The sequence below is a fragment of the Canis aureus genome, chromosome 7, assembly GCF_053574225.1.
Source record: "Canis aureus isolate CA01 chromosome 7, VMU_Caureus_v.1.0, whole genome shotgun sequence".
Lineage (NCBI taxonomy): Eukaryota > Metazoa > Chordata > Mammalia > Carnivora > Canidae > Canis > Canis aureus.
This window is the reverse complement of record NC_135617.1, coordinates 53,068,740-53,086,850: the sequence shown is the minus strand read 5'-3', so window position 1 is coordinate 53,086,850 and position 18,111 is coordinate 53,068,740. Positions and strand designations below refer to the sequence as shown.

The following is an 18,111-nucleotide window of genomic DNA, read 5'->3' as shown; positions in this document are numbered from 1 at the left end:
ACCAGCCCAGAAATGAGAACCAAAGTGGCTCTAGCCACCTACCTACCCCAATCACAGGATATAGAAGGCACAAATGACCACAAAAGCCAGTACACAGAGCACTGAGAATCCTCTTAAGGAACAAGGGTCTCCATGTTCATTAAACATTCAACCAACCCTCTGTGATTTCCTGTTCCTTTTCCAACTCATTACCTAAAGGTGGAGATATTAAGGTATTCTGATAAATAGAATGTTTTAAATTAATAAGGGCTATCTACCTAATAAAAATGTCTTAGACTGAAAAATGCCTCCGTATCATATATCTGCTCATATAGACATACAGATATACAAATATATACAATATTCATATTTACAAATATGAATATATAAATATTTATACTTAGGCAGATTTGCATTTATACCATGTATGTGTATAAATAGTCTAAGAGTATAACTTGCCATTAACTCAATAAATAATGATAACAAAGGGGAAGAAAACATGTAGTTGCATGACTTGATTTTTTTTTTCCCCTTTATGCCACAAATGTTCCTTTACCATGTTTGGCTTATGGGGTCATTTAAATTAGTTTGCAGTTGGGGGCACCTGGGTGGCTCAGTGGTTGAGCATCTGCCTTTGGCTCAGGGAATGATCCTGGGGTACTGGGATCGAGTCCTGCATCAGGTTCCCTGAAAGAAGCCTACTTCTCCTTCTGCCTATATCTCTGCCTATCTCTGTGTGTCTCTCATGAATAAATAAATAAAATCTTTTAAAAACATTAGTTTGCAGTTCATGAACAAAATCTGACCAATGGACAAGACAGGCTCTTCACAAGCATGCTAAGTAATAGAAGGAGAACCATTTGGAATTAAAATTTTGTTATAGAATATATATCAAGTGAACAGTCATACTTAAAGTTAATGATACCTATTTGTTCTTACTTAATGGCTGCATTCAGCTCTAATAACAAAAAGGATTCTCAGGGATCTCTGTTCATCCTGAGTCTTTATAGTTTTAGGTTACATTTATGGTTGATCAAATCAGAAATAAAATTCAAATGGTACAATTCAGTGCAGATAAAATATACAACAATCCATTTGGCAAAGACTGAACAATACCAGGGAATTACCATACTCTCCACTGTAGTGCTATTAAAATGTAATAGTCCCAGGGCTCAAGTATAGGTCAGGCTCAATTGACACTGAAGCACAAGGGAGATGGATGAGGAAGTCAGGACAACTGCCCAGGCAGTCTGATTTCAGAGTCCAACCATTTAACTGTAACATACAACTCCCCCTTCCAGTTCCTCATAGCTTCATAACACAAATGTTTGGAATTCAAGAGTGAATGGTAGTTTCCAACAATGTGCCCTCAAAATGCTCATCCAATTATACTTACCAAGGTAGATGAGTTGCCTCAACTGGGTATTGAAGAACCAGTCGCAACCTTGGTCCTGACCAGGTAATGGCAGAGATGGAAGGGACCGTCCCTCCTGACTCCCACACCTTACGAGGATGTCAGGGTAAGGCCATAGGACTGTGTGCACCAGCAGGAGGTAGTTTCCAGGAGCAAAGCTGCCAAATGTGGCTGAGTACTTGAAGTGAGAGAACAATACAATAATGCTCATTTAGTAAGGAAGGCTTTCCAAGAGCTACAAAGAACACAGATGGAGTACTTTAGAAATACAGCAGTTCACACTTAGACTACTCTCCTTGCAGGAAATGGGCTTACTTAAATCCATTCCATAATAAATTCTTAACCAGAGCTACAAGATCATGGAACATGAGGATTGAAAGATGCCATTGAGTGTCTCTTAACAACTTCAATTAACAGAGGAGAAAACCTAGACAAGTAAGCTGACTTGTCCCAGGTTGAACAGCTAGCCAAGACAGAGCCAGATTTAGAATTCTTTTCCAGTTTTTCCCATAACTTAAAAAGGCATTGAATGATAGGAGGCCCGTTCTTTTATAACACCAACAGCTAGCACTATTGTTGCATTTGTTACATGCTCAGGTTCTATTCATACCAAAGCATTCAATCCTTCAAAGACTCCTTGTCATTGTCAGTACTACTGCCTCCATTTTACATATGAGGAAGCTGAGGCAGACAGGGGGTCAGTAACTTGCCCCACACCACAAAGCAGGGGAGTACTGAGCCAGGAAAGACAGAAGAGTATCCACCTCTGCAGTCAACATTCTGCTGCCGTCACCTTATGAAAATTCCCCAAAACGTTCTCATGGGAACCTCAAGGAAAGGAAAGAGCTCTCTTTTCTGAGAAGGGTGGTGAGAAGATCAAAGGAGATTCTCTGCCTCGAACTATACCACACCCAAGACCTGCTCTCATGACTTTAAGGAGAATGTGAAGGAAGAAAGGAATGTGTTAAAAGAAAGAGGTGAAGTTTGAAGAAATCCACTGGATTGTCTTTTTTTTTTTTTCCAGAAAATGCACCCACTTTCCACATGGCTATTCCTATCTTCACTGCCCCTAACCATTTGACACTTTAGCCAACCCCAATGAACGTCCAGACCTTTATTTGCAAGTTAATCTTTGACCACAAGGTGGCAGTATGCAATGTAAAAATGCTTTGTTAAGACGTTTTTCTCTGGCTACAAACACTTCCCTGAGGGGTAAATTGGTTCTTAATCCCTTATCTAATAATATAATTCCATAGAATGCTTAGAAGGTATTTCTCATTGTATAAATAAAGTTAAAATTTCAGGCAGAACCATTCTGTTACTTAAGACAAGATTCAAACAGATTCTAATATATTCAAGTTAAAAAAATTAAAATAAAAAATAACCACCAAATCTTATATTCAGATTACATTCATCAGGTCACAACACTGTGGCAGTTTTCTTTATCAGCACCAGAAGATGCTAATTCCTGCAAACTGCTATTTCACGGGTAGAAAGATAAGAACCCCTGGAGAATAGACCATACCCGTGAAAGAATTCCTGGGGTTACCTGCAGGGATCTGCTGATCCAAGGGGTTTCAAATTGCAGTGAGTAAGTCTCCTGATCCAAGAGCAGAGCCATCCAGCCATATAGGTTAGACAATGTGTCACGTACATAATTGACAGTGGTTGTCTTATTTCTGCTGTCGGTTATGGTTAAATCATAAGAAACATTTGAAGCATTAGCTCTAGGGTGATTTAAAAAGAAAAAAAAATGGGTGGTAAGTTATTTGTCCATTCTGGCTCTAATACACTCCTCTCCCATCAGTGGTAATTCATCTTTTATTCTTTCCATGTATTTCTTGCTCTTGCGCCATCTTGTCTGTACATCTAGGGAGCTTTTAGCAATCACTGTGTGGGTCAAAACAGCCCCCAGATGTCACAGATCATTTGTGCCTTCCACTGGCCTGGTGGGTTGAAGGTAGTTAACATTCAGATCTGAGACCACTAATAAATGCCATAACAAGTTCATAAGGGCCAGGACTATATATTGTTATTTTAATAAAGAAATATCCATGTTCAGAATCTTGCCATGGACCTATTTTATCAGCATCAGGAAATATATAGTTATTAGATACTCTCATAGGAAGCAATGACGGAGACCCAGAAACTAATGTGCCTAGACTCTCAGAAGTCCACCTCCAACTGCCGGGCAGAAATGGCTGCCGTAGCCTTCCCTAGAATGAAAAAGTAACCTGGCTCCTCTCCCATGGGCTTGCATAACGCCCAGGGCTCAGTCCTACCACCGCACCTAGTGTCAGTTTTTTTGTTGGTTAACATAGACTGTGAGATCTTTAAGTTAGAGATATTTTGTCCATTTGGTGTCCTCCACCCTGGCACAGGGTCTGCACACAATGGGTACTCAACTCATGTTTGTTATATCAAGGTAGGACTGCTGGATGAACTCTCTCTAGAGCAGCTGGTGCCAATTTCCTAAGTTTTAGAAAGCATTTCTACAAGTGCATTTTAGCAAATGAGGAAATTGAGGCAGAGCATGGCAAAAGTATTATTAGAATGTCACAAGGCAGCACTAGAAATTTATTACTTTCTACAAATTACACAGCCCACTCCAGAGTGATTTTTAAAACTTCACTAGAACATAACAGATTTAGCCACATGCTAAGACCCTAAAAGAAAGTCAAAGTGGACAGAAAATAAAAGGCAAATGTAAAAAAAAAAAAAAAAAATCAATACACATTATGACTGTCCTTCCCCATTTGGTTTGGTTTTCATGAGAATCTTTAACTGTGGCATTTTGCTGCAGGCAGATAATTAAATTCTCAGAGTAGAGGGAAATGAGACGAAGGAGGATGTTGGGTTTTCAAAGTGAGGTGTGGCATGACCATATCCAAAGCCAATTTACAATCCAGTGGATTTTATAAAAAGAAACTGTTTTTAGTCTGAAATGCTTAGGCACAATGGTTAGATGGCCATAAACTGGAAATCTTTATCTATGTACATGAGGTGGATGAATTTGGGCAAATTACTGGCCCTCTTTAAGCTTTCCTTTCCTTTTTCAACAAATGAAGGCAGATAGTATGTATTTTTCATATATGAAAGACTGTGAAACTTAGAGATAATCTATGTATTCAGTAACCCACTAATCACTAAGCCCAGTCACATCTACCCACAGCTCATTTAAGAACTAACCTCAGGGGGTGCCTCAGTGGCTCAGTAGGTTAAGTGTCTGTCTCTTGGTTTTGGCTCAGGTCATGATCTCAGGGTCCTGAGATGGAGCCCCACATTGGGATCCATGCTCAGCGGGGAGTGCCCTTGAAGATTCTTTCCCTCTACTCCTCCCTCTACTCACTCAGGTGCTCTCTTCTCAAATAAATAAGTAAATCTTTTTTTTTTTTTTTAAAGGGAATAGACCTTAAGATGTGCCAGATTTGCCATTCTGTACTATTTGTTTTAATGTTTAGCAGTTTATTTAAAAACACACTTAAAACTCTTCATGGTACAAAGCTGTGGCCCTGGCAATGCAGTATTTGATACATACTTACTGTAAGAATGCATGTGCTTCTTTCATTCATTAACTAATAGAATGAAAGGGATGAAAAATGTTCAGAGCATTAGGAAATTAAAACAAAAAACAAGCAAAAAATAATAATAAAAACCATGACTACTCTTTCCCTAGATTTCCTGATGCAGGAAGCTTTAGAAAGCTTGGGGTGGAAGACTTTCTCTGATAGAGCTTGGAACCACACATCCCAGGGTCCCAGGAGATGATCCAGCACAGTTTGGCCCAACTAATACATTTTAAAAATAGTCTTCTGAGAAATAAAGGTAACACAAATGTGTTAAGAGGAGATAAAGTTGGAACCAAGAAATACCAAAGTGGTCGATAGGTTGGCTACAGTAGGTGTCATGATCAGTGTGTAATGTGGGATTCGTTTTAGTTCAGAGAATGATTCTGAGTATTTCAGATTCTGAAAATATAACCTTTCAGTTTTCACAGAAATATATGGATCCTGGAAAATGAATCACAAGAACTAAATCCAGGAGAGACTAATAGATAAATCAGAATTCCCATTTAATAATTCACAGTAGGAAATAAGGCTTCCTTTCACATAGTCAGTATTTGATAAATATTTGTTGAATGAATGAGTGAGTGTTAAAATGGACCAGTACACTCCAAACCAATACTCGGTGATGTTTCTCCCCAACAGAGAAGACTACCTGGAAATCCCACACAAGGGTAAGAAGATTTCTTATAAACTTAACAATTGAAGAAACAAGTAACTTAATTATAAGCTATCAGAGCTTAATACAGCCAACCCCCATATCAATAGGATATTTGCCATGAAGACTTAAACACTTATATTTAATGGTCAGAAAATAGGACATATATAAGCAATCTACACTACTAGTAAGACTGGTTTTAAAAAATGCTAAGGAAAGGGATGCCTATGTGTCTCAGCAGTTGGACATCTGCCTTTGGCTCAGGGAGTGATCCTGGGGTCCCCAGATCAAGTCCTGCATCCAGTTCCCTGCATAGGGCTTGCTTCTCTCTCTGCCTATGCCTCTGCCTCTCTTTCTGTATCTCTCATGAATAAACAAATAAAATCTTTTAAAAAATGCTGAGTAAAAAGAATAAAAATTTTAAAGTGCTAATGTTTCCTGATAAACTATTTCTTTTACCCTAGTCAAGTGCTCTCAAACCACTTTTACAATTTTTTAAAAATTATAGACCAAAGGAAGATTTCTATTTGTTCAAATCCATCCGTCTCTTCACATTTAGTTCCTCTAACCTATATTTTGTCACTTACTTTGCCTTAGCAATCTATGTTTCTCATTCTTTTCTTAAGATATCATGCATACCATCTTGAGTGTTATGAAAATATTGCCTCAATATGTTACAATACAATCATTTGGGTAGATAGTTTCAGAAATGGTTCCTAATTTCAGCAGTGTGGCCCATGGCCCCAAGAGTCCTCCTGGTCATCCTAACTAGACATAATTATTTCTCAAATTTCTATCAGTATCACATTTATAAATCATTTTTTAGGGTACAATCTCTCCTGGGTTCAGTTTCTATTGATTGTGACTTCAATTATTGAAGGAGCCATTTTTCCAGACCATAGTCCCAGGTTTCTAAAAGCTCTTATAAACATGACCCCCTCTTCAAATATTGTAAAACCACCAAATGCTAAGAGTCATTCAGTTCTACCTGTCTCTGGGACTATTACACCTTCCTTTTGATGCCCTTTTCCTTCCAAGCAGCATCCAGCAATCTGATGCTAAGCACCTGATCAACCAGAGACCCACCACAGCACATCATGATCCTAAATTATATCTTCCTCTTTCTTCCTCATGCATTGCCCTGATCCTATCAAGCCATCCCAACCATTTCAACTAAGGTTTAGTTGGGATGCAATTTTACCAGTACTAAATGTGCAGCACCTTTGTGTAATACAATCCAAGTAGAGAAGGAAGTTATCAAATATATCTTTACTATAGCTGGTAGTGGAAATGGTGCATTCTGAAAAGAAAATCAAAACATCAAAGATCCATCAGGAGATAGATAGGTAAGTGAGACACCTTGTATTGACCATCGCTGGAGGCCAAAAACCCAAAGTCAAATAATCTCCTCTCCTTCTAGGCCAAATGCCAGCAGTGACAATGGTGGGCTCTTCTGAAAGGCACCAAAAGAACATCAAGTCTCAAAGAACACCATGAAGAGAATTTACCAATGATAATGACTACAATTTTCACTTGCCCTAAATAGCCACCAATTTCCCTGTGCCCTAAATAGCCACCAATCTCCCTCTCTTTACTGTTAATGAAGCAAAGGAGCACAAAAGTATTTCTAATTTGGAGGAGCCAAGGGAGTCTGCATGGGCCATTAGCAGCAGAGAGCTTCATTACTAGGGGAAGAAGTCTCTCTCTGAACTTCTCATGGCTTTATGTGCAAGAAATCAGGAGGCAACCAGTCCATTTTAAATATTAACCCTTACCTCTGCATCAGCAACAGCTCTATATATAATCAAAAAGACAAAAGGACTACAAGCTTTTTCTTTTCCTGTTCAAGGGGGTGCCTTAATTTTTGTTCTTTTTTTTTTAAATAACCAAGCTTGTTTTTAATTAAGGGATATTTTCCTTTAAAAATAATGGCACTATCGCTTGATAAGATTTCCCAGCCTAAGTATCAATTTAAAATACTAGTTGTGTAAACAGTTATGTAATTTAGTGCCCATATACAGTGTGGAACTGTTGAATGTATACTGCCCACAAAGGATTTGTCAGGCAATCAACAATACCAATGAGAACAAATATTAACTCCCTGGTTTGTGTTTACCATTAGCTTACTTTTCCTGAGGGTCCATATCTCTGTGTATTAAGACAAACATTGTATTGAGCTCTAAATGCTCTCAATTCAGAACAATTGTGAAATAAACCCTTTATAATTACACATCTCCTAAGCCATACACATCCTAATAACTAGCCTCAGATGATGTTGCATCTCCTGAATATTAGGGCTTGCTGCTGTCACTCTCATTTTGTACTACACAAAGAAGGTGAAATTGGAATTTTAAGCACAGCCAACAATTTTTTTGTGTGTGGCACAGCATTGCTTGAACATCCTTTAAAATACCTTGTACTCAAAAAAAAAAAAAAATACCTTGTACTCATAACAAGTCTTTGTCAGAAAACCATTCTCCTACCTCTGATCTGCCACCATCCAGTACTATTTTATATGTATCAATATAAAAACTATTATATACCCTTATTGATTGAGGAACACTTAAATATATTTCTCCTTTCAAGACACGTAAAAAGAGGAAGAAAGCTATGACATTCAGTGTTTCCCTCAAACTTTTAAATCCCTAAATTCACATGCAAAACAGAACCAGTAAGCAGAGAAGAAGCCCTGTGATTTAAAAATCCTTGTTTCTGATAGCCACACCCAACATCACTCCCTTGTGACTAGGCAAGTATCTATTTCTGTTTATCTTTTCAGAGTCTGCTAAAGCAATAATAATTTGTTATAGAGAAGTCCTGGAATCAACCTAGCACCTCCTCAAATGTAGCATCTATAGGTTTGGCAGCACACTTAGGACAACACTGCTTGCTTATTATATCTTAGTTCATGAAGAAAAGCAATAGATGCCTATTATCCTACCTAAGAAAACCCTTCATACACTATTGCATCTCTTCTCTTGATTTGTTGAATCAGCCAGAACATGTGAATGTTACCATTGGAGCTATGCCCCCAAAAAGTAAACAACTACTTGTCAGAGATACTGAAAAACAATTTTATACATCAGGTAGGGAGTTAGACTAAGAAACTTGTCATCCCTTTTACACACACACACACACACACACACACACACTTCTAGTGCCATGGTAGAGCTGACTGACCCCTACTCAGGAGCTCATTGTCAGTCTCTCTTCCCAACATGTTCAGTGACAGCATGATGGTAGCCATGAATAGGTCCTATGAGTATTTTCACCATGGAATTGGGCAAATGCTACAAATCAGGGCTTTTTATTCTAGAAAGTTAGTTGCTAAACATTTACTGGCTTGCTACTGTGCCCCTTTATTATTCATGAAATTTAACAACTATGTGGTGTTGTAGATATTCCTCAATCTGGGGTCCATTATGATTTTTAGAGCTTTTTCTACTTTACTTCTGTAACCTCTGGTGACAAGAAAGGAGATACTTCTTGGAATTTCCCTGTATGACTTTCTTTTTTAAGTCTGAATAGATACCATTAGTGATGCTATGCCTTTATCCCTAGGAAAGAGAGTTAGGCGATTATTAAAGGAAAAGCTAGGCCAAAATTTCCATTTGAACTCTTCTTTACTTTTGCATTCACAGAGGCAGGGGGTGCCTCATACTTTGAACACTGACACATTAAGAGCAGTTACATAGGTAAAAACTGAACGCAAGCACTACAGGAGAGGATGTTAAGCAACATCTAAGAATCAAGGTGATCAACAAGAACATTAACCTTTTCTGTTCCAGAAGTAGGAAGAAAGACGTAGAAGGTGCTGGAGCAAAATGAATCAAAAACTGTCCTGAATAACTCTACATTCTATGATTAGCTGGGAGGTTTTGCTAGATTGGTACAATGTCATGTGACCCTTGGAAAGTATTCCTTATTTTTCAAGAATTGGATTAAGTTACATTTGAGCTCACTTAATTCCCTTGCCAGGCATTTGTTTCTCAGATACATAAAATCTATAGTATTTTATTCAATTAGCAGTATGTTCACATGTTGTTTTGTAAATCACAGCTGTAAAATAGAGACTTTTTAAAGACATTTATTAAGTACTCAGTATATACCACGTGACCTTTTGAGATAAATACCATTATGTCTGTTTTATTGATGTGAGAGCTAAAGCAAAAAAGCGGGGGGGTAATTTGTCCAGAAAAAGACCCCTCAGGAAGGGGGTAGGGAGTTTCACCTGGTACCCGCAAATAGTTCTTACTTACTTCTCCATTCTTTAGTCTTTGAAAAATAATTTCAAATACATGCATGTGTCTTAACTATTTTATGTACATCCTATAAAGTTGGAGGGACTGGTTGGCCAAACTACAACACCTTATAAACTCTTAATTTCTCCCACACTCAGTACAAGACAATTAACTAGAGAGAGATCAGGGTTTGATTTATTGGTATTTGAATAAGTCTAGGACAATTGAAATATTTATAGAGTGCTCTACACTACTACTACTACTGCTACTAATGACTAATAATAATAATAATAATAATTCCCACGTGGTAATTTTGAGGGTTGAGTTCTTATTCTCCCCATCACAACTAGATGCATCTAAACCACCAGGGAAGGAAAACAACTACAAATGTTGACAAACTGCTAATTCCATCGGGGTGAGATAGGAATGGAGTGAAGAAGGAATCAGCTGTTGGAATACATCATCTGGTCAACTGATAGCCTCAGGAAGCAAAAGCCCAAAAGACATTATGAAAGAACATTCTTAAGTATTTCATGTTCCTAAAATTTTTAGAAATAAAGTCAGGATGGTATTTTAATCTTGGGTCTTATAAACAAAAATTGAGTGCATGAACTCCTCACAAACATGTCCTAACAGAGAAATGGGCAGTAAAAACATGAGAGGAAAATTTGGGGGAGTCCGTAATTTTTAAAGCTATATCCACTTATTAAATATTAATTTTATTGAGTTACTGCGTTCTACAAGAGATAGACAATTTATAGAGCTGTACAGGAGCTTTGAGTATTGGATAGAGCAAATATAGAGAGCCAGCACACAGCAGGGCTACCAAAACCTGTACAGGAAACTCAGGGAAGCTTACCTGAAAAAAATAACCTTCATGCTGAGTTCATGGAAACTGAACCTTATGAATTGAAAGGCACAGAGAGTTGAGCATGGCCGAAGCCTGGGCTGCAGGGAGGGGAGGGCAGAGCATTGAGAGATGAGTCTACAATTATAAGCAAGAAGCAGGTCATGAAGAGCCTGAGAGACAATAAGAATGTGGGACTCTCTAAGGGAGGCACTGGAAGCTCTTAAAAATTTCCAAGCAAGGGAATGAATAGATGGCGAGACAAGATCTGCATTCACTAACTTCAAGGATAAGGTCACAGCAAGGTAGCCAGCTAAGAGGCTATTTTGATCCTACAGGTGAGAGGACTAGAGAGGTGAAGTGGGCAAGAAGTAGAAAGATGCAAGAAGGGTTTTTGTTTTGTTTTGTTTTGTTTTGTTTTGTTTTTTTAAGAGAGAATGAACAGGACTTGGTAGGGAGTGCTTGTGGGAAATAAGGCAAAAAATGAGTCAAAGGTGACCCTATGGTTCTGGTTTAGAAAACTGAAGCATTTGCCTGAACATCCAGAAATTCTCAATGCCCAGAGAGGAACAGTCTATGGATAAAGAGCATAAATTCAGTTTTGACAAGTCAAGTTTGAGATGACTATTATTTACTCTAGTAGAAAGCATTGCTGCTCAGTAGAAATATAATGCAAAGCCATGAAGGCCAGCCACAGGTATAATCTTAAATTTTATAGCAGCCACATTAAAAAAGTAAAATGAAATAAGTGGAATTAATTTTAATAATATGTTAAACCCAATATATCCAAAATATTATTATTTCAGCATAAAATAAACAAGTTATTGAGATATGTCATTTTTTCCTATAGCATCTTAGAAACATGAAGTATGATTTATACTTATGGCACATCTCAATCTGGACTAGCCACATTTTAAGGCTTAGTACCCACATATGGCTAGTGGTTATGATATTGACAGTGCAGATCCTAAGGGCAATTGGATAAATAGGTCTGGAGGTCAACAGTAGAGGAAAAAAAATCTGGAAGCATCACTGTATATTAACTGAAGTGGTAAGGTAATTCAGATTACCTGAGAAGAGTGTTACTTAAAAAGCAAGGAAAGTGTTTCACAGAGCCCTAAGGAACACTAGCATTTAATTTTTTCAAGTAATCTTTGCACCCAATGTGGGGCTTGAACTCACAACCCTGAGTTCAAGTTATATGCTCTACCAACTGAGCTAGCCAGTTGCTCCAATATTAGCATTTAAGAGACAGGGAGAAGAACTTACAAGGGAGACACAGAAGGAGCACACAACAAACTCTTGGTAATATTTTCTGTGTTCCATGTAATTAGCCCTATACAGAAGAAAATATCTAAATTTGGGGGAAATCAATAAATCAATGAGGTATATGAGGCATGTCATCATATGGGACCTCTGGATTAAAATGATCACTGATATATTTATTTGAAATGAAGTTCTGACTTACATAATAGGGCTAACATCACCCTTGTCTTATCAGGAGGGATGAGGTTGGTAGAATGAGACTTATTGTGAAAGAAGCCGGAAAAAGCACACTATCCAGAGGGGCCCCTGGGTGACTTAGTGGTTGAGCATCTGCCTTTGGCTCAGGTCATGATCCCAGGGTCTTGGGATCAAGTCCTGCATCGGTTTCCCCATAGGGAGCCTGCTTCTCCCTCTGCCTATGTCTCTGCCTCTCTGTGTCTCTTATGAATAAATGGATAAAATCTTTAAAAACAACAACAACAACAAAATCACTATCCAGAATACCTGTGGCTCCTACAAAAAGAAAATGTTTTTACAATTGGTAAGTGAGAGAATATAAGCAGCATTTATGCAGATCAAGCACACTGTCATTTTAACAAAACATAAACTAGACTCTGCTTTGTGGAGGGTGGGAATTTTTCTTTACCTAAGTATTAAATATTATTACCAACTTAAATATATACATATGTCTCAGTCAACCCAACTGTAATAGCTGGAATCAGAGGAAGCAATAAAACAGGAAATGCCACAAATATGGAAACAAATCAGACCTAAATAAGGTAGTGAGGGACAGAAACAGAAGGTGTCCAATGTCAAACAAAGAACTTACAGTGAAATTGGACCATAGAGGGGGCTTTCCCAGGAAGAAATCACACTCCAGCCACTGGTTGTTAGCAAAGGGGGAATGGATGCCTTGTTTATGCAGCTCTGTGAGGCCTCACACCCTGCCCTTGGGGGACCTGTGCTGGGGGAGGGAGGTAAGAGCTGAGAGGGAAGACAGCAGGGTGCTTGTGCCATATCAGATCTCCATCAACATGCAACCCCAAAAGATCGTGACTGTGAGAGCTTTGTAAATCAACTCTTAGGGTGCTTGCTTCAGGGCAAATAGCACAACAAATTAATCCTTTCTCCATGAAATGCAGCAAAGTTTGTATCTATGCTGAATTCAAATTGCTCATTAGCTCTGACATGTTCCTAATGAGGTTATAATGCTCTGGGACAGAGATCAAGTCACTGAGCACAAATAGCTAGAGATAGATCATAGAAAAATAAAGTTATAAGGACCTCAGAGCAGTGCTTCTAAAACTTTGACACAAATCACCTAGAAATTCCCATTCAGGATGTCCACAATAGAGTCTGAGAAGTCCCATGTCTAAAGAGCTCCCAGGTAATGCTGATGCACTTTGACTAGCAAAGTCCAAGAAATGATGGAATCTAGTCACCTTAACCTAGAGGTAAGGACAGTAGAGCCAAGAGACTTATAATTGAGAGCCTGCTGAAACTTCCCTGAGGATTATTTTCGGGTAGTTGGGCATTTATTCATAGACCTTAGATCCACCTGAAATTTTTAAAATAGAAGCATAGGGAGTAGGTAAGGTGGCCAACCATCCTAGTTTCCTCAAGGCTGGGATATGAGATTTTCTATTTTAAAACCAGGAAAATTCCAGACCAACCAAGATAAGTCTTTTATCCTAGTAGGACAATTTTGAATCTACTCATTATATTGTATCAGGACTATTATCATTTTTACCTTGTAGGTCCCTGAGTGCTGGGATCATAACCTACTATGAAGGCACGTATCCTGTCCTAAAGTCCTCCAAGAATGGATGCTTCGACAAGATTACATCTGCCCAACCTTTTAACACCATATTGCTAAGTACCTTTCATTTTTAATTTTTTTAATGTCTTTAATTAAGTCACGTTGGTGCACAATGTTATATTAGTTTTAGATATATAACATAGTGAATCAATTACTTTCTATGTTACATTCACCACGAGTCTAGTTCCCATGTACCACCATACAACACTAATTAGAATACCACTGGCTTCCTTCCTTGTGCTGTACCTTTTATCCCTGTGACTTATTCATTCTATAACTGGAAGCCTGTACCTTCTACTCTCCTGCTAAGTACCTTTCTAAGAGACCGTCTCCAGTAAGTCTCAAAGTAGAGCATAAAAAAGGAGTATAAAGAATACAGAGAAATAAATACTCAAGCCTCTCATGTTCTTTTTTAACTACACAAATCTATTTTAATTTTCCATTTGAAAAAAAAATGTATTTAAGAGATAAATAACTTATATAAGTCTCAAACACCCATTAAAAACATCTTTGGTAAAATCACTAAAATAGAAGTAATACTCGGATGCATCCCTGAGAATGAAAACAGAAAGTATGCTGTGCACAATCGAAATGATTAGAAATGAAAATCTCTTTCTACATTGCTATTTTGCTCACTAGAATTAGGCCCATTAACATTTGATAGAATAATAAACAGTCAAGAAAGCAAAAGGGGAAAGCTTTCAGACTAGTCAATGCTAGCAACGTACTGCTGAGGTTTTGAAAAAAGAATGTCAGGATACTGATTTCATGCGCAATCAAAACGCATACTTAGCATTTTAGTAATCCTGATCACATTGACCTACTGTGGAATTTACCTGTTTAAATAAGATGCCAACATAGTCTAGCTGAATCACTTGGCTTAATATTCATGCAGTCAGGACACTTAAAACAATGGAAGGAAAGAAGTGTGGCTAAATATATGCAATGCATTTGAAATAGGTAAAAGATAGAACCCTAGACACTCAGCAATCATTACCTGGAAATTAAAGAGGGCAGAAGCAATCCTATTATGCATTATAAACAGCCTAGCTGCTGACTTAATGGTAGTTTGACTAGCAAAACCACGGAGTCCTTGCTCCAATATTAATAGGAAATGTATTGTACGAATCCAATAGTTCATGAAATTAACAAGGAAAATGAACTGGAGTGGAGCAACTTTGCAAGTAATGGGAAGGCATTAGCAATTGCTTCCCCAGAGCATACTGAACACTTAAAAAGAGGTTGGGGAGAGTACATGTATATAAATGAGAATGGACATTATTGGAATTTTTAAATAATACTTCAAATTTAAATACTTTTCAAATTCTCCATTGGTTGCAAGTCTTTTCAAGAAGAAGCTGTTAGCTCAAAATGTCAATAAGAGGTCATGGGCTATGTGACCTGGTCCACTGATATTGAAAGTTAGTTAGCTGCCATTTGAGTCAGCCTAAAATGACCATAGACTTTGATTTGACAGCTGTCAAAAGTATTCCAATATCATTTTTATAGAACTCAATACTTCTAATAGAATCTGGAAAACAGTTTCCTTTCTATAAACCTCAACAGCCTGAACAATATATGGATGCTCACTGGGAAGCTGAAAAGTATGGTTAAGTCAACTTACAAACCAATAGACATATGATGAAAGATAACATCTTCCCCACAGACACTGCCAGGAACAATCTGACTGAAGCTTAAATTGACCAAACAAGAAGCTGAAAGGGTTTCCATAGAAGCAAGAATATGACTTCTATTTCTCCCAGACAGAGACCCATCCAAGTCTTCCAAAATTGCTGCATGAGGAAATGGAAATGCTACTAAGTTTGGAGAGTTTATAAATTTTAGCTGGTTGGTCTTCACAGTAAATCCACCTATAAATTAGAAAAAAGAAAGACTGTTAACACATGGCACAAAAGACGATTATAACAAATGACCGCTAAATTCACTGGGATGCTTTTAGTACTTGAAAGTGCATATTTATACAGTTACAATTCACTCACTTATTTATTCAAGAAAAAAAATCATGAGTGTCTGTTGTATGACAGGCTCTGTGGTATGGGCTAGTGACAGAGGGAAATAAGGGCAGGACTGGCATTGCCTTCATGTAGCCTATATTCTAAGGGTAGTGATTCTCAACAACGGTGGTTTTGTCCTCTAGGGGACATCTGGTACTGTTCAGAATCATTTTTGGCTGCTACAGCTGGGTGAATGGCAGTGCTACTGGCATCTGGTGGGTAGAGGTAGGGATACTGTTAAACATCTTCACTGCACAGGACAGTCTCCACAACCAAACATTATCCAGCCTAAAATACCAATAGTGCCAAGGGTGAGAAACTATACAATGAGAAATACAGATGCAGAACACTAAATTACTACTTACTAACTGTAAAGGTGTTGTGGTTCAGTCTTTCAGTCTTTCTGCTCTAGTTCTTCATAGGGAGCCTAACCCTATCTCTTATGAGGCTCACATTTTAAACATTTTCTTTCAAAAGCAACATTCAATCAACCATATGGGCAAATACTAACAGTAGCAGTATTAGCAGTAGGGATACACTTTTTGCAGTCTTTCCCTGACCCCACTTCCATGTGACTCATTGGTACTGCTGCTGATTCAGCTGCAGGGGCCTTCTAAACTCCACGCCCCTGTCATTAAAATGCAAACACTGAGTCTACATGCCTCAGTATATATGCTACAATATTTCTGCATTATGTGCATTATAAAATATACCAAAAGGGAAATAAAAAGAATAAGATATCAATAATTAGTGGCCCCAATGTTTTCATTCCACATCCCAACAGAGTCCACGAAGTGAATTAAGTCATGCACTTCAAGACTCCAGGATTCTACCTCTTACAATTTCCATATTTCATCTAATACCACAACCACCAACAGCTCTACCATTCAGCCCTACTAGAATTTCAATGTTTGCATATGCTGTTTCTAATTCCTACAAGCTTTTCTCTGCCATTTGCCCCCTTGTGAATTCCTGCTCATCTTTCAAAACCCTGCTCAAGAGCCATCTCTATAAAATATTGCCTGACCCTTATCTTGCTCCCTTCACTGACTTTGCTTAGGATTGTACTCATGTCACTTACTACAGTGACTAGCTTAATATTTTTATGCCTAGATCAAGAACTCTTGGAAGAGAAGAATTATGTGTTTTTCATCTTTGTACACACCAGTTCCTCAGACAGAACTTAGAATGGACAGTTCTTAAACAAATAAAAGAGCTCAGGCCAGATCATCTGGTGAGAAGAGATACAAGGTCATAAGGAGTCATATGCTTTTCTTCAGTGTCTTACAAATGCTATGAAACAGCGAAGCTTTTAAAGAACTGAGGTATTGTAATCTGAAGTGAATGCCATAAGGCATTTTTTATTCCTATTATTATTTCTACAATCTCAAACTCAGATGCCACCCAAATAAAAACAATTTTTGACTCTGCCTAAACAGAAAAAAAGTAAAGCGGAGACTTGCTGATTATTCATTTAATTAAAAAAACAAACAATTATCTAAATTGGTGATTCAAACCACAAGAGCATATTTACTTGAATTACTTGGTTTGGTTGTTTACAATGATCAAATCAACTAGATTGCTCTCTGCTTCTTTTCACTTTGGCCCATGAGTCCTCCAAGGTATTTCTCACCACCTCAGAGATGTGGTTAACAAGTGAACGAGAATTCCTACAGTTTTCTCTGTGTATACAACAAGCCTTGGGCTGTTGTAAACATAAAGTACTGAATTCTGGCTCTTTTAGGAAAGATTGCATGTGTGTTAGTTTATATCCATATGTCTATCCACCCAACTCCACTTATTCAATCAATGAACTGCCTAGTATGCACCAAGCTGCTGGGTACTAATGCTAAACCTCTGAGCAGGAGATACATGGTCTCTGCCTTTATGAAGCTCAGAGTCCAGCAGCACCATAAAGATGGAGTAGACAGGGCAGCCTGGGTGGCCCAGCGGTTTAGTGCCGCCTTCGGCCTGAGGAGTGATCCTGGGGACCCGGGATCGGGTCCCATGTCGGGCTCCCTGCATGGAGCCTGCTTCTCCCTCTGCCTTTGTCTCTGCTTCTCTCTCTCTCTGTGTCTCTTATGAATAAATAAATAAAATATTTAAAAGAAAAAAAAGATGGAGTAGACAGATGCCATCACAGGGAAAGAAAGGGGAGCTACAAGAGTCACATTGGGAGCACCTAGTCTCCTCTGGGAATTCTTTTAGGAGATCAGAGGAGCAGTTTTTACTGATGCAATCTTATAACCGAAAGAAATGATGAATCACAAAGGTTTTACCACTGTATTTACTTGAATGTTGGCCTTTTT

At 38.2% G+C, this 18,111-nt stretch overlaps 1 protein-coding gene across 2 annotated transcripts in view; it reads right to left on the bottom strand.

The window, feature by feature from the left end:
* PKHD1 (PKHD1 ciliary IPT domain containing fibrocystin/polyductin) overlaps nucleotides 1-18,111 on the bottom strand; it is a 470,542-nt gene that overhangs the window by 222,002 nt on the left and 230,429 nt on the right. For both annotated transcript variants that reach the window (XM_077903688.1, XM_077903687.1), the window contains 3 exons: nucleotides 15,412-15,658; nucleotides 2,943-3,120; nucleotides 1,376-1,571 (listed from right to left, as the gene is read on the bottom strand). In XM_077903688.1, the coding sequence (XP_077759814.1) occupies nucleotides 1,376-1,571; nucleotides 2,943-3,120; nucleotides 15,412-15,658 (621 nt within the window). The remainder of the gene's footprint in view (nucleotides 1-1,375; nucleotides 1,572-2,942; nucleotides 3,121-15,411; nucleotides 15,659-18,111) is intronic.